This window comes from Geospiza fortis, unplaced genomic scaffold (genome assembly GCF_000277835.1).
Source record: "Geospiza fortis unplaced genomic scaffold, GeoFor_1.0 scaffold101, whole genome shotgun sequence".
Classification (NCBI taxonomy): Eukaryota; Metazoa; Chordata; class Aves; order Passeriformes; family Thraupidae; genus Geospiza; species Geospiza fortis.
The window spans coordinates 1,619,472-1,639,694 of NW_005054388.1; the positions used below are offsets into that span (position 1 = coordinate 1,619,472).

Here is a 20,223-nt window from a genome sequence, read left to right on the forward strand (position 1 = left end):
GAGCAGCACAAGCCCTTCGGGGAGGTGCCCAGGGAGCTGAAGCTGAAGGCGACGCGAGCCTTCATCGCGGCGCGCTCCTACGCGCAGGGCTTCCTGGTGGGCAGCGACGTGGTCAGAAAGGTGTCTCAGGTATGCCTGTGCTCCCCTCTCCTCCATCCTCACCTTGGCTGCAGCCACTCGGCCACTGCTGTTGGGAGGGGGGCGTGTTTCCCCTTGTTTTCATTGCAAAGCAAGCAGATGCTGTCCAGGTTTAAAAAAATAACTACTAGAGTATTGTAAATCAAAGGTGACTCTGAGGAAGGGGGGAGAGAATGATGCATCTGACTCCATCATGAGAAGGCTAGAGAATTACTTTGTTATACTATACTGTGTACATTGTATCTAAACTGAACCTGCCCTGCACTCACTCTGGCTCACAACTGCTCACCCTGCACTCATCTCTGGTTCTCTCCTGACTGTCCTGTGACAGTCCCACACCCACACCTGGCCCTGATAGGCCAAGGGAACAAACCATCCTCACTTTGGGTAAACAATCTCCACATTGCATTCTACTTTAGCACAGCACAGGCACAGCAAGCGAGATAAGAATTGTGTTTTCCTTCTTCTCTGCTTGTCTCACAGCTTCTCTCTGTTCAGAGGCCATGTGAATAGCATACTCGAGGGTTACCCATCAGAGGGAGGGAGCAGCAAACCTGGACTTCTACAGGCACTGCCAACAACACTAAAACACTGAGATGTAACTTCACCAAAAATCAGTTTTTGCCTCATTTTAACCCGTGCAGCAGAGATGTCACTCAGCCAGGCTGTAAAGCCATTCTCCTGCTTGCCCAGATCCCTTGTGCTTCCTGACATGCCTCTAAATCACACTGCCATGTTTTCCTCCTTGATGGGGATGTGTGCAGAGCTGGGTGGCCAGGAGTGTGCTGGGAATGCAGGCACAGGGATGTGTTTCAGAGGCTGGCACTGGGATCCTGTGGCTGTTTATGTAGCCTGTCTATTTGTACAGCTTCTGTGTACAAAAGTGCACTGGGATCTTCAGGGATAAAAGGTGCTATATAAATGTAAATTAATATGACTGAATCCAGGGTTGCAGAAGGAAGGAAATTGTCTGTATTCTTTGCTGCAGAAACAGCCTTTCAGAGCCAGAAGAAAGTGATTGTCCTGAAACAAGATACTCAAGCTTTCCACACAGGTAGCAAGGAGAAAATCCATAATAAAAAAAAAAGGCTTGCATACCTCATATGGAGATGGGAATCAGCAGGTGTGAGAATCAGGGTGTGATTAAACTGTGGCTGCAGAAATGCAGAACCACAATTCATCTCCTCAGAAGGTACCGTGTGGTGACACGGAGCAGAGGACGGTCCCACTTAATGCAGCAAATCCAGGCTTTGATCTCAGGAAGAAACATTAATGTGGTAACAGTGACAAATGCTTTCATTTATCAATGTGGGACTATAAAACTGTTCAGCTACCCAAAAGCCTTTGTACATCTCATTAACATCACACTCTCCTGACACTTAAGACAGATAAAAGAGGAGAATGATGTAATTTCGGGGGGACAAAAGCAAAATACTTTTCATAAATCCTCTGAATGGCAGAGATTTCCAGCTCAATGGGCATGATCCTGCCTGTAGCTGAGGCTGGTGGGTAAAACAGGCTGGCAGGGAAACTGCAGGCATGGTATCAGCCAAGGGGAAGGACCTGAGATACCAACATGCAGCAGATTTTCCCCCCACCTTCATGTAGGCTTCTGGCCCACTGGATTTTGATTCTGAATTTTCCTTCTCTTGGGCATCACTTATCAAACAGGATGTGGGGAGCATGACAAGTCACAGATCCTCCCTTTCCCTCAGCTTCCCCCAGTCCATTCCTTCAGGATGGGTTTTCTAGGAGGGTCCCAACCATTCCTCTCTCACTGGAGCCCTCCCTGGCATTGCAGTTAGCCCAGTGTGTTGCTGTTGCATGAACTGCATCACAAAACCTCAGCACAGCCTTCTTGAGAGCTGATTTTATTATGAGGACCAAAACTGGCTCATTTTCCCTGTCTTCTTTACCACCATTTTAGTTGTGGATTTACACTTGGGTCAAATAGATGTGAAGTGCTTGACTCAACCCACAACTGGTACCTTGGTTCTAGTAATTTTTCATGTTGTTCTGTACTTATGACATCAGAAGAAGGTCAGAAACTGAAGTTCAACTTTCCTGTCAGCTGGTAGCAGCGGTCTTTAAAATATCTTTTTGAGTTGGAATTTCATATGGGGCACTGGCGAGTGTTTTGGTCAGGAAGACTGAGGAGGCCTGTTGAAATGAACACCTAGAAATAAATTAGCTAGCTTTGGACTTCAGGAAAAAATAGATTTTATTTATTTATTTATTTGCAAATCCCAGGAAAACTACGGATTTCTACTAAACCCCTCCTGGTTTCAGCTTCTGGGACACTTCGAGTTCAGTGTATCCCCTGTATCCTGTGCCTGTCTCAGGTCCTTGTGCAGAGGCAGCATTGGGCACTCCAGAGAAGGGCTGATGCTGTTTGCCAGAGCTCCTGGCTGTCTAAGTTGGGGAGAGCCTCCCTGAGTGAGCTACAGGCGTGGATTTCATGAGATTTCTTTAATCCCTGCTCCCTCTCTGCTGTGCCCAAAGGGTGTTTCTTCCCCAGCCTTCAGCTGCCCCAGTCTCAGAGGAAGCCACAGCTGCGGGCAGCCCAGGGCTAGGAACAGGAGCCATGTGTGGGAGCAGCCCCTCTGAGACCTGCTGGGCATAAATAGTTTGAGGGCAGATGAGGAGAAAATGGCAGAACCATTTTTCATCTTTACTGCCATCCAAGCTTTCAAGGCAAAGTCACCCTGACAGACTGCAGGCTCTGACACCAAGTCCTAAAACTTCTCATTGGTGCTCGCTGCACTGACCTGGCCTGACACAGAGAGCAGTGGCAGTGCTGCCATCTGGGCTGGGACCCGGCCTGGGCTTGCTGTGGCTCTGGCAGGGCAGGATGGATGTGCAGGCTGGCACCCTGCCCTGACACACAGGGAGGGGCTACATGGGCCATGCCTGCAGGGGGGTCAGGGCAGCACCTCTGTGTTCATGTGCAGGTGCTGTGCTCCTGTAGCTGTGCTTTCAGCACAAATTGCAGGTTTTCATCTAAGTTGCACAATGCCAAGTGAGTTTTCCATCGCGGGCATGAAGTAGCAGCCACCAAAATGGCAGCAGCCACAAAATGCCCAGTGCAGGGCACTTGAAGAAGGAGTTCCCCCAGGGATGCTGTGTGCCAGGGTGACAGAGAACACATCTCCCAGTTCTGTTTAGGATCCTATTCATTGGCTGTGAGATTGGCAGCTGCCCAAAACCAGCATTTGCTCCAGCTCTGAGCATCATGCAAACAGGAGAGGGCCTCGTGCTGGTGGAGTTGCTGCCTGCCAGCTACTGCCCAGACATCTTCCCTCTCTGCTGCCCAGAAATCCTCCCTCCCTGCTGCCCTGAATCCTCCCTCCCTGCTGAGAGCAGCTGCTGTGCACACTCCTGGGAAAGATGTGGTGGAAGTGACCTGGGATACTGCAGGACAGGAGGGAGCAAAGCTGGGACAGAAGGAATGGCAAGGGCTGAGAGGTAGCCCTTGATGAACAGCAGCAGAAAGCCCCGAGGGAGAGGCAGGGTGACAAACAGCTGTGGCTGTGACCCTGGCTGGGTTTGTCCCGTGCTGCTCACAGTGCTCAGCCCCCCTGGGTCAGTTCTGCTGCAGAGTGCCCTGGGGACAGGGGCACACAGGGCACTGCCCAGTCTGTGCTGCGTTCCTGCATCCATGGGCACTCAGGAGAGCTGCCCTGGGCATGCCAAAGAGTGCCCAGAGCCCTCCAAGTCCCCTGGCAGCCCTGGCAGCCTGTGCCTGTCAGGAGAGCACAGATGTAATGTTCCATTTCCAAAGGCAGCAAGAGGAAGTAATTTGAAATGAATTTTGCTCATCAGTCAGAAAATGAGTTATTATGACAATCTTTCTTTTGCTGGGTCTTCATTGGTTCTTGTTTCTAAATTTTAAGTTTTCCCAAGGTAGTGGAGATTGATGTGAAGCAAGACCAGCTACATAAGCAAGAAGCACTTACTCAAATAATCAATTTTAATAGCTGTTTGCATTTCCTTCTCTCAGTAGATGTTCTTAAGGCTGATTCTCATTTGAGTTTGAAACAAAATACAATGATTTTCTTTATAAGCTTTTTCATAAATCCTGTATTTCATTTTACCAATGAAAGTTGAAGTCAGCTATCAGTACATTTTTATTTAGCCAATACTGTGTTTCACAATCTATTTCAGTCTTATTTTTTAAACTTTTCTGTTAGTGTAAGGTACATGGCAGCTTTTCTATTTACCACATGAGTAATTTTTAAACACATGGTGGGTCAGTCTGGAAACCAAATTCCAATTAAAAAGTCCTAAAAATAGATTTTTAGAAATGTTTTTAATGGTTAAGTGAATGTGCTGATAGGACATATGGAAAATAATGTTTATCTAAACATGTTTTGCATTTCCAACAAGTCAATAACATAACAAAGACAGTATGGTCCTCATGTCCTTTAAGACTGCAGCCATTTTTCATACCCACTGTTTTCCATGGCTTGAAAGGACATATTTGACTTCTGTCTTTCAGCTTTCAGTTGTTTTTCTGGTGAAGTAGAAATAAAATTGATCTTACTGAATTAAACAAAGATAAAATCTTCTCCCACCTATGAAACCACTGTGCTAAAGCATCTCAAGAGCAGTGAACTCTGGTGCCATGTGCTTGGTGGGATATCTCCATCTCCATCCTTTCAGTGGCTGATCTTTTCTGAGAGCATCAGCAGCACGTACACACAACCATAAATAACATGTTATTTCATTTAAAGGATTTCACTTCTGTAAAAGTATTCATCATTTATCTACATTGGCTTCCTTTTGATCCTGAGAAGTCAGGGTTAGTGTTTGTAAGTAGATGTTATGAGAGTGTTGTTCCATGGCAGTGTCGAGTGGCAATACCCTCATATCTTTATTTCCTTGTCCCTGGCTGTTATCCCAGCTCTGGCTTTGGAGCTGTACTGTGGCAATGAGCTCCCTGAGTGGGGAATCATGTGCTCTGACTCCGTGATTTCAGAAGGCTGAACCAATGCTTTATTAAGCTATACTGTATTATGCTGCACTATTACTGTACTAAAGAAAAACCTGTGACCCTTACAGACAGTCACGACACAACTTTCATCACCTAATTGGTCAGTCAATTAAAACACCATCACCAGAGTCCAATTAAGAAATCCCTTTTGGTAAACAATCTCCATAACACATTCTACATGTGCCAAACAACAGATGCAGCAAATGAAGATAAGAATTGTTTCTCTTCTTTGTCTGAGCTTTCTCACAGACTTTCAGCTTCCCAAGAAAATCCTGGGAGAGAGAATTATGTCTGTCCCTGTTCAAAGAATATGTGAATGCCACAGAGCTGTGCAGGCTTGCTTGGCAGAGATGTGTGGGTTTGTGTCCTGCAGAGTTTCCACGTGGCAGCAGGGAGCAGCAGGTCCCCCAGGTGCTGGTGCCAGCAGCAGGAGGGGATGTGGGAGGGTGTGGGGCTGCAGCTCACCACAGCCAGGTACCAACAGCAGCTGCTGGAGCAGCCAGGGCCTTTCCTTGGTTTTCCTTCCTGTCATGGCAAACCATTGGTGAGGCTTTCCAGAAATGAGCTGTCAGTGCCTGTGCTGGAGGTCTGTGGTGCTGTAGGCTCAGCAGCAGTCTGCAGGGTGCAAAAAGCCCCAGGGATCCTTTGCAGGGCTGGCTGTGCTCAGGGGGAGGACAGGGAGGGCTGAAGGGCCAGGTGGGAGCCCTGCAGTGCTGCAGACACCCCTTCTGTGAACCAGCTGAGGCTCCAGGCTGAAATAAGCTCTTGACCTTCAGGGACTGGTCCTGCAGCAGCTCCTGGGCTGGCTGCCTTTTGCCCCCGTAGCCTCTGGCACAGCTGCCCAGCCCTGCCCACAGCTGGGTGACCTTGAAGGCTGCTGGGACCTGCCCTTCCTTCCCCTGTGCTGAAGTGCCTCGTGTGTTCTTGCCCAGTCAGCTGTCCCTGGCAGTTTGTATGTGAGATTGCATGGCTGAAACCATTTTAGAGCTAAGTTCCAGTCAGCCCAATTCCCCCTGCAAACCCAGGAGCTTAATATCCCTTTCCCTGAGCTGACTGTGCTCCCTGCATCATCACCCTGCCACCAGCTGCCTTCTTGCTTTAAACACCTTGGTACAGCAGCCCCACACACACCACTGCTCCTTTCCAGCACTGCTGGGGAGGGAATTTTTAATAACACTGGAATTTGTTTGGATGGATTCAAATCAAGCTGGATGAGAAGCATGCAGTCTTGAATACATCCTTATGTATTTCACATATTACTTTTCAGTATTTCTATCCCTTATTATGTTTCAATCACAATCCTCCAGGGATAAAAACCCATAGGTGTTCTGAATAGAATAGAAATAATGCAGGAAAGTAGATATATGTCTCCCGTATTTACCTGGTGGTTAAAAGTCAATTGAATCTAGTTTTCAAAGGATTGAAAATTGTACCAGCTGGAAATACCTGTGTTAAATGAACAGAGCAGGGAGTGTGTGGAACAGGCAGGTGTTGGCTTGCAGTATTTTCCTCTGGAGGGAGAGGACGTGACAGCAGTCTGTCTGTCTGCGTGGATCTCTCTCATTTTAATATCTGAAGGCACTTAGGTACTAGACAGGAATCTAAAGACATAGATCCTCCCAATTAGCTGTGGGAGCCATTGTCACTGCCCTCTCCAGGTGCCCTCACCACTGCCTGGAGGGAGATGGGAACAATTCTCCTCCCTGTTTTGCTGCCCCAGTTTGCCTCGATTACCCTAGCCATCTTTTTTTCTTTTTTTTTCCCTGAGTCTACAGAATGGCCATGTGGCTGCTGGACTGGCAGGGCTGGACCCAGGCAGTCTGTCTGGCCTCAGGCCCAACAGCAGCTCTGGTGTGCTGGAGCATGAAGGGCACGGATTTGGCATCAGCCTCCATCCTCCCCATCCCTCCTGCAGCGAGCGCTGAACACACAGGGGTGACAGCAGGAGGGGTTGAACTGTGCTGGCATTTTCTGTGTCCCCTGTGCCACCAGAGCCAGCACAGCCACCCCCAGCACGCTGTGCCTGTGCCCTGCTCGCCCTCACCCCTGACAGGTTTGGGAACTGGATGGATCTTGAATGATGGGCTTGGTGAGGCTCAAACCTCACCGTGCTCCAAGGACTCGTGGCTGTGCATTTCTGGAAGGAAGATGCAAAATAATGACTGAAGTGATTATACAATTCATTGGAGTTTGAAAGAATCATATTTCTGTCAGCCCTGCAGCTGTTTCTTTTAGAGTTTCACTCTGAAAAATGGGAAAGCTTGGTTCATTTAACACACATCAAGGTGCTAATTACATCAGGACTGGCATAAACATGCACAAGGCAGCTGCTGACCATGTGCTGGAGGGAGCAGGGTGTGCTCCTCACAGCAGCTCCCCTGCCCCAGCCAAGGGCTGGGCACACCTGCAGCTCCCACTCCTGTCACCAGAGAAACTGGGCACTGACTGCCCAGTGGATGGAGCACATTTCCAGTTATGCATGTCGAGGTGCAAAGAACATCACAGCCCTTCTGGATTTTAATCATAATATTTGAGGGTCCCTCCATGGGGAGACTATAAAAGTGAAATGTTTCCCAGTGAAATGGGCACATTGCAGACAGCTCTGATCACAGGGCTGGCCAGCTCCCCTGTGAAACACAGACCTCTCCTCTGACTGCTGCTTTGTTCTAAAAGAGAGCAGGGCTGGCTTCCTGGGCTGCTGGGCATCCCACAGGAAGCTCAGGAGCACTCCTCACTGCTGGCCCAGCAGGATCAGCTCCTCTGCCTGTCCTGTTTGTGTAGCTGCTGTTCTTCACACTGACAACTTTATCCCAACTGTAGGATTCCAGCCAAGGGATTTTGGGTAATTGGAGTGGCTTTGAATACCTGCCTGCATTTCCCAGCACACACAGCCTGATGTGTGGCTTGAAGAGCTGACCTGCTTTCCCTTAGACACTGCCACAGAAAGGTTTTTTCACAGCTGGCAGAACTTCCCTCTCCTGCCTTTACAAATCCCATGAGTGAGGGTGCCAGGAATGCTCAGCCTTTGTGGCTGGTTCAGCCCCAGCCCTGGGGAGGTCTCCAGCTCTAGGTGCTGCTGCCTCCAACTGCCCAGCACCCCTGCCTGCCTCTGAGACCTGCCTGTGTCTGCTGGCTCCAGAGCATCCCTTGCTTTGGAAACCTAAATTGCCTGATGTCACTGGGGTTAACTGCTGCTTCTGGAGGTTAGAATGGCCATTCAGATAGCAAGGCCTCCTACCTGGGTAAATAGACCTGAGAGTCAGTGCAGGCACATTTTGACAGATATGTGACACATCTGACGCTGTTTTGTTTCACCCCAACCAACCCCACACCAAACCAAAACCACAGGTCCCAGTGCCCACCTTGGGTCTGCACTGCTCCTGGGAGATGAGAGCCAGGCAGGGAATGGGAGAGCAGCCACAGGGCAGGGACATGGTCAGTGTGGGAAACACCAACTCCGCAGCGCAGAGAGCTCCCTGCAGGCCACCCTCACACTGCCTTGGGTGAGATTTGTAGAGGGACCAGAGCCCAGAGAACATCACTTCCACCAGCAGTGTTAAGGACCAGCTCAGCCTCATCCCTCCATCAGCTGCCCTGCCCCTGTCCCTCTGACAGTCTGGGGCGTGGGGCAGCACTTCCAGCAGCCTGGAGTTTTCACCCAGGCTGGCCTGGCTCTCCATCCCCACATCTCTCCACTCTACCTAACCCTGCTTCCCCTGGGAAGAAGGCACAGATGGCTCACAGCAGCCTAGGGGGAATGTGCAGGGGGAGAAGGGGGGTAGGAAAAATACCAGCAAGAGCTCAACTTATTTTATTGGTGTTAAATGCCTTTCAGATGTACTTAAAGGCCCCTGAAGGCCGAGGAGTCCAGTCACATTGCAAGTAGGCTGCAGGTTCTCATTTGCTTTTAAGCCAGGCTTCAAAAGGAGAGAGGATTTGGGGTCAGATAATTCTTTTCTTCTTCTTTTTTTTTTTTTTATCTTTCCTTTGTTTGAAGCCATACTTCAAAAGCAGCATCTGCAGCTTGGCTGCAGGCTCTGGGTGCCAGAGGAGCTGGCCATCTCCTGCTGGGCACAGAGGAGCCCTGCCACTGGCCCTGGGCTCAGTCCCATGCCTGGAGGGCATCCTGAGCCAGGCTCTGTGCCTGAGAGCAGAGCCCAAACACTCTCTGCTGCTCTGGTTGGAGCTTGGTGCTGCCACTGGTGGAAAGATTGTCCTGTGGCTTCCTGAAGCTCCACTTTTCTCCAGCTCTCAGGAAGATGGGATGGGAAGGAAGGATCATTGCTTGACCTGTAACTGCAGGATGTGACAGAGCTGCTCCCAGCACTAATGCCTCTTTAGCTACAGTTCCCTGAGGCCTTCCTCTCTGCATCCCACACTTTGGTCCTTCAGACACCTTTTCAGGAAATAATTGACTTGTATAAAGGAATGGTTTTTGGGGTGAGGAGGGTATAGCAGCTTTTAGCTGTGAGTCAGATCATCACTTCCATGGTCCTCTCATGCCCCAATGCAGCCCAGGGTATTTTTGGAGGCTTTGGATATTTTTGAAGTACTAGACATTAAGGTAATAACAGAAAATGCCTCTCCTCTTTGCCCCTCTGTTCTTCTGTGAGACCTCTCAAACAAGGTCTCAGTTCAGAAGAGTAAAATCCCTCCCAGGATTTCAGGGAGGTTCAGCAAGGTCTGGGGTCAGGAGGAGCTGCATCCCTCTTTGCACCAAGTCTTACACTGTAAAAAGAGCCCTGCAGGTCAGTGGGTGCTGTTTGGGAAATCAGCACATAACCTGGGTAGGAGCTTCAGAACAGACCGTGGTGGGGCTGAGGGAGAAGTGTTCCATGGTTCTAGAAGATCTGCTCTTGTTACCTCTGAGCATCTGCAGGTGTGCAGACGTGGGTAACTTGGGCTGAACATGCAAATCACAAGTTTGATTTGTTCTTCACAGGCACAGAGGAAGGATGGGAAAGTTTTTTCCTCTGTTCTGGAGAAATGTAGCCCATTTTGGCCAGAGTGCTGCTGTGTGTCCTGTGGGCTCTAAAGGCCTGGCCATGGCCAGAGCTGGCAGCGCTCAGGTGTCTCTGGGCCCTCATTGCAGGGCTGTCTCATGCATTGGAGCTCAGTGCTTGCCCATCTGCAAGTACTTTGTCCTCCTGGTGTTTGTGCTTCAGGAAGTTTATAATTGCTCTATAGCTGTGTTTAGGTGCTGTGAAGGGTAACTTTGCTCTCCTGGAGTGCAGAGGGAGAGAGCTGGTGACTTCTTGTTATCCTCAAGCCTCCTGTGTGTCTGTGATTCTCTGCTTGGAAAGCATGTTAATAAACTACATGGCAGGAGCCTTTTTTTTTTCTTTGTTAAAAGCCTTTCACACTGAATGTTTTCTAAATTGGCTGGGGGGTGGCAAGGAACCCAGTTAGTGCCTAATCCCCCAGCCCATCCTCTCAGCAAATGGCTTGTGAAAGTCATTAATTTCACTGTAATTGATTTAAACATTGCTCAGGAGGAGGAAAAATTAAGGAAACCAATGCCACTCTGAATAGAGAATTATGTGTTCTCAATTTGCTGTCAAATTATCTCCCCACGTGCCTGTTCTGTGCTGGTTGCTGAGCAAACACTGTGCCAGGGAGTCACACTGCAAATCCCAGCTCACAGAACCTGAGATGAGCTCCAGCGCCAGGAGGCAGGAGAGCCTGCAAAGGTCTTTGCCTCCAGCAGTTCCCATCTGGTTGGGTGGCTCCACCACCAAAACATGGGCACATGAGGCTTTGGGAAGTGGCCATGGAAAAGCACAGAGCTGGAGCTGCTGACAGCCTCCTTGAAATGGCAGTGCTTGTAGGGGAACTGGGCCTTTTATGAGGCAGCCACCTGTTCCCCTTGCATTACCTCATTGCTACTACTGGATCCCCAGCTGTAAAGTAGTTTTAATTAAAATCATTTATTGCCCAGTAAGATTTCTCCCCTATTTTGGGTGTATCTTAGAAGATAACATTTTTTCCTTATCACTTCATCACTGGGCTTACACTTCAAAGGACTGTATCTGTGGATGTCACTGTGATCAGAATAGAGGATGTGGATTTTAGCTGAGCAGTGACGTACAATCAATGTATTTTTAAGCTGAGCTTAGCTTTATTTTCCATTTTTATTTATACCTCTGACAACTGAATGAGTGCCCTGGCTCCAAGCCATATCTCTGAATAATAATGATCTTTTCTTCAGATTCTTGGGAAATGGCTTCTCCACTGTATTGTGCATGTTCTCTTGACATCTTAATGCAGTTTGTAGGTCACTGAGCTAAGAAAAGACTATAGGTGCCACTAAAGCCTCCTTAAAGGAGAACCAGCCACAGGCTGGGCCAGGTTGATGGCACTTAGAGAAATCAGTTATTGTCATGTACTCCTTCACGCTGTGCCAGATCAGTTAAAGCTGCAGCAGTGTGATCAGGTTTCACTCCATCTGCAGGACTTTTCATGCTCCTGCCCTCAGACCACCTGTGGTGAATGAGTGTTGCTCATGGACCCATCAGTTGTTGCAGGTCTGTTTGGGAAGCTGAGGTACTCCCTGCAGCTCTCACCTGGCACCCACTGGGGCAGGGGGTAACTCAGCATTCCAGGCTTCTGGGGATGCTGAGGGGTGAGAGCAGAAGCACTGGGAGGTGAAGATGTCCCAGTGTGCAGGTGGAGGTCGGTCTGGCCTTTTCCAGCCTGGAGAAACTGCTGCACTGCCACTGAGGGAGTTCACCTGGGAGGAGCTGCCAGGGAAGGAAGGTGTGTGTGTGTGTGTGTGTATCTGTGTGTGTGTGTGTCTGTGTGTGTGTCTGTGTGTGTGTGTCTGTGTGTGTATGTGTATCTCTGTGTGTGTATGTGTGTCTGTGTGTGTGTATATCTGTGTGTGTGTGTCTCTGTGTGTGTCTCTGTGTGTGTGTGTGTGTATGTATGTGTGCCTCGGTGTGTGTCTGTGTCTCTTTGTCTGTGTGTGTGTGTGTGTCCCCACAGCTCCAGCCCCAGGAGCTCCTCTCCCCACTGCACTGGGGAGCTGTGTGCCCAAGGGAGGCAGGACAGCTGCAGGGCCCCCCTGCTTGTGTTGTTGGATCCTCAGCCCCTCCAAACTGGGGCTGGGATGTCCCTGTGTGGATACTGCATGGATGAAAAAAAAATGGAGGCTCACATCAGCAAACTAATCCATGAGCACCCCAAGATGTTTGAAGGACTCTCTTCCTTATATGCTGCAAGTGCCCCAAAGAGAAGGTGCAGGATCAGGGCTGGGAGGGATTCTGGCAGCCCCAAGCCCTCCCTCTCTGCTGCCCTGTGTGGAGCAGTAGTCCATGGGCTGGGTGGAACAGTGAGAAACTGAGCTCTGGCCAAGCAAAACACAGAGAAAATAGTTGGTGTGGTTCCTCTTCCTGCTCCCTTATCCTTCTTTTTCTCAGTTCACCTCTGTAGCCTGTGCCAAATGAGTGCTGCTGCCAACAGGACAGGCTGGAGTCGTTCTCTGGGGAAAGGGAGTGGAGCCCGGTGTCTTACACCTGCAAAAATTAATATTTATCCTTTCTGCCAAGAGATGAGGCTGAATACTCAACACCTGCCAGATTCAACAGAGCAATGCTGGTGATGGATGGTCACCTGCTCGTCTTCAGAGGAGGCTGTGGGGCCAGGCTCCCACTCCTGGGGCAGTGGGACACTGCACTGTCCTCCAGGAGACAAAGCCACCTGGTGACAGTGACAGGCTGCCAGTGCACCCTCTGGCATCCAGAAACTGAGGTGCACAAGTACTTTTCTTTTTCCTCCCGTGCTCTCAGGAGTTGAAACTGAGCTCAGGCACCGTTGTTGGCTGCACCCACTGCCCCAAGGCAGATGGCAGCATCCCAGAGGAGCTGCAGGGGTATGGACACGGGGGTGTGGCTGGTGATGGGCAGTGTGGCTGGTGGCAGTGGCATGGGGAGGAGGACAGAAGGCAGCTCTCTGCAGCACGGGGCCTTGGAGATACTTTTCTAAGCCAAAATCTGTCTCTTGCCTCTCCCAGTGCCTGCCATGGGCTCTGGCAGGGTATCAGCAGCTTTGTGTCCTTGCTGGTGGCTGTCCTCTCAGCCTGGGGGGGCTGGCCAGCAGCACCTCAGGGGTGTGTCCTGCAGGCAGAGCTGTGTTCCTGTTTTCCAGAGCATTTCAGCTCCCTCTGCTCCAAACATCTGCTCAGTGCAACCAGGGACGTGTGTGGGAAAGGCACATGGTGGGATGCTCTGGCTGCCCTCAGAGCTGTGGGAAGCCCCACATTTCAGGATTTAGCTCTGCCCCAGGTCCCAGTTTGTGCAGTGGGAGGTGACAGTGCACTGTGGCCACAGCTGGATGAGCAGAATGAGCAGCCATGGGCTGTGTCAGGACAGCACAGGGAACAAGCTGTGTTCAGGAGCTGATGGCCTGGGCAGGGTACAAGATTGGGTTGTGAGTGTCACTGTGTCACGCTGGTGATTGCTCTGCCTGGGGAAGGGGAGGTCACAGCTCCTTTCCCATCTGCATCCCTGTTTTTTGTGTGAGTGCTCTGGTTTCAGAAGGTCTGGAGCTACAGCTTGTGCTGGCATGGAACGTGCTCTTACCTGGTGTCTTTTCAGCCACTATTCAGCCGTGGTTATTGAAACCCTGAGGTGAAAAATGAGCTCCTCCTTTGTTTGCCTGTCGCTGTGCTTTGTTGCAGTGCTGAGGCCGTGGTGGTTGCACGGTTCTCCTGTGCTGAAGGTGCAGTGTGTGTGTGATGCAGCAGGACAGAGCCTCCCTCTCCTGGTGGCACAGGCACACGGCAGCCGGCTCTGCCTGCAGGAGCTGTCCAGGACAGGGACCCAGAGCTGCCCCAGGAAGCTTTGGGATGCGGGGGGGTCCTGCCAGGCTCAGCCCCTCCAGCACAGGTTTATCCTCAGTCCCCTTGGGCTGCCAGGCCAGGGAAGCAGGCTCGGCTTGGGTTCTCTCTCTGAAACTTAGAAATTTTTGTCCTCATCCTGAAGAACATTACTGCCCAATAAAGCCTCAGCACCATCCAGCATCTGTTTTCCAAAGTGTACTGGAAGCGAGGAGCTACCACATAGGCAGCTTCAGGAGGGGGTAGCTTAGGGATTTTCTCTGATACAGCCTCTGGTACTGGGCTCAGCATGTTCACACTCTCCCAAGGGTACAGAATTGAATCTGGAGTCCCCCAGAACGCCACATTCAAAGTATTTTTCACAAGTAGTAAAGAGAGTTCTCAGCATTGCAGCTGCAGCTGGAGGCCCAGGGATTTCTCCTTTCAAGATTTGCCCCTTCTGTCACTTTTCTCCCCTCTGGGCTCCTTGTGAGTGTCAAGTATCTGGAACTAAGGGAGACTTCATACAGACATTCTGTTTCTCTTTTGTAAATTATTTTAAAATATTTACAAGGGAATTGCAAATGGATCTGAGCAAAGACAGAAAATTACCACAAAAGAGAAAAGAACAAGACAGGGTGAGGTGGAGCTGTGCCAGCAGGGCCTACCAGGCTGTTATTCACCCCTCAGTGCACTGCCAGCCCTTGCCCACGGCAGCTGGGGACACTGGCCCGTGCCTGATGGGCTGGGGGGACACTGCTGTGCTGCTGAGGCTGTGGCCCTCTCTCTGCTGGCTCTGTGCTTGCAGGACCAGGGTGGTTTAATTTCAGGTGGCAGAGCCATTTCCAGAGTCCTGCAAAGAGCCAGCTGCACGTGCAGGGCCTGTGAGCTGCTGGCACAGCGTGGCTTGGCCCAGGTCTGCCTGCAGTTCCTGAAGTGCTCACAGAGCGCCAGCACTTCCCGGTGTCAAGTGCTCTCAATTGCCCATCTTTTTGGAAATGTGCAAGTCTTCCCCCAAGCCTATTCTGCTCTCCAAGGATGCCAGCTGAGAGGGTTCTGTGTCCAGGGCCTCACTGTGCGTCCCGCACGAAGGTGGAGGTGCAGTGTGGGGGACAGCTGTGTCTGCAGACAGTGGCAGAGAACCTTGCAGAAGGTGGTGGCACTGATGGCAGAAGCTCCAGGGGCACACATGCACGTGTCAGGGTCCAGGTCACAGCTGGTGGACAGGCCGAGATGTCCTTGTGGCCACCAGGCCTGGCTGAGGGGGGATGGTGCTCTCAGGTTTTTCCCAGAAGCCGGGGTTCAGACACAGCCTGAGGCACGGCAGCTGCCCCGGAGCTCCTGTCCCCCAGAAGGGAGGAGGAGCTGGGGAACGAGGGGCACTGAAGGAAAATGGCTGGGGAAGGAGGGGCAGTGAGGGGAAATGGCTGGGGAAGGAGGGGCACTGAGGGGAAATGGCTTTCCCTGGTCCATTCCCCAGGGGCCGCGCTGCCTCTCAGATCACAGCCAGCTCCTTCAGCCCAGGGGAGGGGGAGCTCACCCCATGCCCCTGAGCAGCCTGTGCTGACCCTGTCCTGTCCCCCCAGGTGTCCCTGAGCCAGGAGTGCACCCGTGCCATCATGAAGCTGATGTACTGCCCGCACTGCCGCGGCATGGCCAGCGTGAGGCCCTGCAACAACTACTGCCTCAACGTCGTCAAGGGCTGCCTGGCCAACCAGGCCGACCTCAGCACCGAGTGGAAGTACCTGATGGGTGAGATGGCCTCTCCCTGCTGCAGCTGCCACAGCTGCCCCTCATCACCCCGGAGCTCCCTGGGGCTGTGCTTGGCGAGCAGAGAGGGCAGTGGGAGGCTCAGGGAGGTTTTTTGCACTGGCAAAGCTCTCAGAGCTCCTTGTGCCCACACAACATCGCCCAGCAAGCTCCTCTCTCTTTGTCCCACCGTGCCTGCACAGCTGCAGTGATCTGAGACCTGAGGGAGCCTTGCTGCTTCCCTGGCCTCAGGGAGGGCAGCACCAGAGGACACAGCCTTGGCCTTGGCCTTGTTTTGCCTTGCCTTGGCAGCAAAGCTGCCAGCTCAGCCCCAGCTGCAGCCCCCAGGCTGGCTCGGGGTTGGCATTAAGGACAAAAACCCCAGCAAAGTCAAGGAGTGTCACCTGCCTCTCGAGGGACAGACACTGCAGCACGGATGGGGAAGCAGAGCAGGCGCTGCCTGGAGAGGTGCCCAGGCCAGCTGTGCCACAGCTAACGGGAAATGCTCTGTGGGAGCAACTGGGAGCCTGCTGCAAAGGAGGGGAGGAGTTGTCCCTTCCCCAGGGCTTTGGTGGCCCTTTGGCCTTTCTGACCAGAGCCAGCCAGCTGTTCCTGTCACTCTCTCCTGGCAGGGTGACAGCCCCTCCTGAAACACCACTGTACAGCTTTCCTTGATTGACAGGGAAACAATTCCATGTGCATTTTGCATTTATTCTGGCTTCCTCTTCCCAAGAGACACTGTCAAGGGGTGACAGCTAGGAGGAAATTGGAGCTTCTTTCAAATTGCAGTTTTACATTTCAGTGTCAGAGGTCACAAACTGATCAAGGATGGGAGCAAATGATGGAGTCAAAGGCAGGAGTTCACTGGTGGTGTCCTTCCTTCACCCTTCTCCAGGCCCTTCTGCGTAGCCAGAGATGATTTTGTTACACTAAAAACAGAGTTACTCTTTCAGTTTGACAAATTAGGGCAGGTCAAATTAAGGGAGATTTTTATAGTAAGTGGTTCAGATATAATTTATCACTGTTTAGGGGTGCAACCTTTGATTTAAATGTTTGTATCTCAAGATCAGTGCCTCTGCAAGGCACTATTTGTCTGAAATATACAGTCTCAAAGATGATACCACAACCCCTGAGTGGCAGCAAAATTAAACTGCAAGCTTTTCAGTGTTAGAGGAGATTTTATTTACCAGAATACAAAAAGTTACCAAAATTTACCTCCTTGTGTTGAGAGCATATAGGCTGTCCTTCCTTCAGACCCAACTGGAGTGCTGAGAATTGTCTCTGGGGATAGGCAGAGATTGGTAATTCTTTGTTAGCTGTGGGAAATGGATTTATAGAAAATTCTATAGAGTAATCCAACCATCCAAAATCCAGCAGTAAGCCAAGCACAGTCCCAAAGCAGCCACCCAAGCAGGAGCCTGCAGGGCAGGTGGGAGTGCTTGGACAGCAGAGCTTTCCAAGAGGAGCTGAGGCAGCCCTCAGTCTCTCCCTGTCCTGTTTACCAGTTAGCTGTGGGCATACTGGTCTGCTTGTGTACCTGTATAGCCTGAGATCTCCCTGGCTGTTGTCCTTCCAGAGGTGAAGGTGAGAAGAATTACTGCTTTTCTCCCTCCTTCACTGCCACAGAAGCTATTTCCCACATCCACTGTCCCTGGCACCTTATTGACCCCAATTGTCCCACGTTCTCCTGGCTGCAGTGCTTTGCTGAAGACATGCACTGAGTGAGGAAGGCGAGGGCCAAGTATTGATGTTTCCTAATAATTCTGCACCAGTTTTCTGGTCTTCCTTTCTGTATCCCCCAGGGAAATACCGGTTACTTTGGGCGAACACTCTACCCAAAGTGTATTTACCATTTGCAGGAGGTTCCTTTGCCACAGAGAGTGGCTGTACCTACCTAAAGGAGGGAAAGCAAAGTGCACCTGGGCAGTGGTGGAAATGGAGAGGTGTCCCCCAGCAAGGAGACCTGCCAAGGGCCCAGCAGTTTCTCCCACGCAGCATGAGCTGATGTTTGCCTTGCTTTGCCCAGAGTGATTGCTTTGCCCAGAGCTGTGCCTGCCTTGCTCTGCAGATTCCCTGATGGGCGTGGCCGATCGCATCGACGGGCCCTACAACGTGGACACTGTCATAGGCACCATCCACATGAGGATTGCTGAAGCCATCTCCAACCTGCAGGAAAACAAGGATTCCATCACAAGCAAGGTAAGAGAGTGTGCCTGGGCCTGCCATCATGTGCCACTGCCAGGACCAGGTGCCCTTTTGTGCTCACTCTTCAGCTGAACTGGAAGAGTGAAAGAGAGCAAATGCCCACTCTTTTAGTGATAAATTACCTTGGTTTCCTACCATCTAACACAGGCAGAGTTGTTTTCTCCACCTTTGCAGGTGCTCCCTGCCACATCCAGCCAGCCTCCTTTGGCTACAGGCACAGGAGGTGGGACTGCATACACAGTGATGAGGGGTGCATGTGCCATTTGCTGTCAGAGTCGTCTGTGCTGAAGAGTTTTGAGCTGTTTTGGCTGAGCTGAGGCATTTACACAAAGTGCACAGTCCCCAATGACAGGAGGCAGCTGCTTTAACCTGCCCCGAGGGGATCTTCTGCAGTGGAAACACTGGGCTATCAGGTTGTGCCAGGGGACAGAGCTGCAATCTGGCAGTCCATCTGGAGAGTACAAACCAGGCTCTCCTGAGGCTCACCTGTCTCCCAAGAAGTATGCATCATGAAGATCTCTTCTGTTGGTCTTCTATTTTTAGTATATTTATCCACTTAACCACAGTCACCTCTGTAGCTGCAGGTGAGAGAAGCTTTGGGAACAAAAGCAGCCCTCCAGGGCTCCTGCCTTCTGCCCTGACACTCCCCAGGTCCTGCAGCTATCCCACAGTCAGGGCAGAGATGCAGATGAAAGAAATGAGACAGGTCCTAACTGGGTTTTGGATAAGGGAAGGGCCAGAGGTGTTGCTTGGCAAACAGGAATTCACTGGCACACATCAAAGCACTAACAGCAGAGTGCATCCAAGTGCTGGGTTAGGTTTCTTTTCTGACATGAAAGGCAATGTTCTTTCTTCCCTCATTAGGTGAGACTGAGGCTTTCCACATAAAAGCAAATCCATGGTGTGGGAAAACATAGCATCATCTGCAAAGAAAGGTGTTTCCAAGGGGAATACAGTAAATCTGGTGACATGAAAGGGGCTAAACAGTCTCACTGGTGTTTGATTGGAGCAACCAAACATGATTGATAAGCTCCTCAGTATGACCTGGTGACCAGGAGCAGGAGCAGTCTGCTGGTGGCACAGCTAGCAGAGAGCAGGAGCTGCCAAGCTCTGTGCTCTGGTTTTGAGCATGGCAGAGCCATCAGATGAAGGATGCTCTGGTCAGCTGAGTTCAGTCCTGGCCATCTCAGAGCCAAGGCCATGACCCAGGCCAAGGGCACTGCTGTTAAGGTGAACCTCCCAGTCTGAGCAGTCAGGAGGCATCTGGCAGCCACTCTCCCACCATCAGAGGCTGTCCCTGCAGCCCCTGGGAGTGGCAGGTCACAACCCCCAGGTCCCTGCTTGCCTCCTGCACACCCCACTCACACAGCCAGACCAGGTCTCCTCACTGGTTCCATCCCAGGTTTCCCAGGGCAGTCTCCTTCCATAAAACAATTTATTCACAGCACAGTAACACAAAAAAACCTTGAGCTGGTGTCTCTGAGGCCAGCAAAGGAACCCCTGGGCTTTTATCTCCTCACAGTCCAAGCATGCAGAAGTCTCCCCTGGCTCTCTCAGTGCCTGGTCACCTGGCTGGTGCCACAGGTCCTGTGCCCTTTGTTATGCCAAGGGTGGGCAGTTCACAGCCTCTGGCTCCTGCAGCTGCACCTGCACAGAGTGCACTCCTCCCCACAGAATGCCTCCTTTGAGAGGAGCCAGGAGTGGCCCTTGCCCCGGTGCCACCCTGTCACAGGCTGTCCTGGGATCTGGGTAAAGCTCTAAAGAAGCACTTGTGGTACTGAGCCTTCTGGGGCAGCATGGAGCCCTCTCCCTGCTTCCTCACACTCCCCTTTCTCCCTGTGGCTCTCATGCTGGATTTCAGGCAGCAGGAGCTGTCAGAGGCTGCAGACACCTATTTGCTCTCATTATTCAGGGACTGTTGGCCCCTCAGTCTGCTGGAGTTGTGTTTTCTCCAGCAGCAGTTTGCATTTCTCACCTGAAGCACTTAGAATGGCAAGAGGTTCACCTTGGTACCACACTGTGCTAGAGCTGCCCCTGTCCTGGACACCTCCCCAGACTTTTGTCTCCTAGGAAGGGGCCAGCAAGATACAGCAGTGAAACCAAGGTTTTGTTGTGGTAGAACCAAGTTGAAAATGCTCTCCATGCACTTTTCAGGGTGGGTTTTTTTGCACAGAGCTAATGAGACTGATGAACAAACAAACTGGCTTGGTGCTGAACTGCTGCAGTCATCAGATCCATCTGGCCAGCAGGACAGGGCACCCCAGGAGGGCCTTTGGAGGCTGAGTGTCCCTCAGACGCACGGACAGGGCTCCTGGCCGGGTTG

General features: G+C 51.3%; 1 protein-coding gene across 1 annotated transcript in view; it reads left to right on the forward strand.

Annotated features, from left to right (window-relative positions):
- GPC1 (glypican 1) overlaps window positions 1-20,223 on the forward strand; it is a 101,366-nt gene that overhangs the window by 72,286 nt on the left and 8,857 nt on the right. Inside the window, exons 2-4 of the mRNA XM_014308864.2 lie at window positions 1-129; window positions 15,533-15,698; window positions 17,764-17,894. The exon at window positions 1-129 is cut by the window's left edge and continues 203 nt beyond it. Coding sequence (XP_014164339.1) covers window positions 1-129; window positions 15,533-15,698; window positions 17,764-17,894 — 426 coding nt within the window. The remainder of the gene's footprint in view (window positions 130-15,532; window positions 15,699-17,763; window positions 17,895-20,223) is intronic.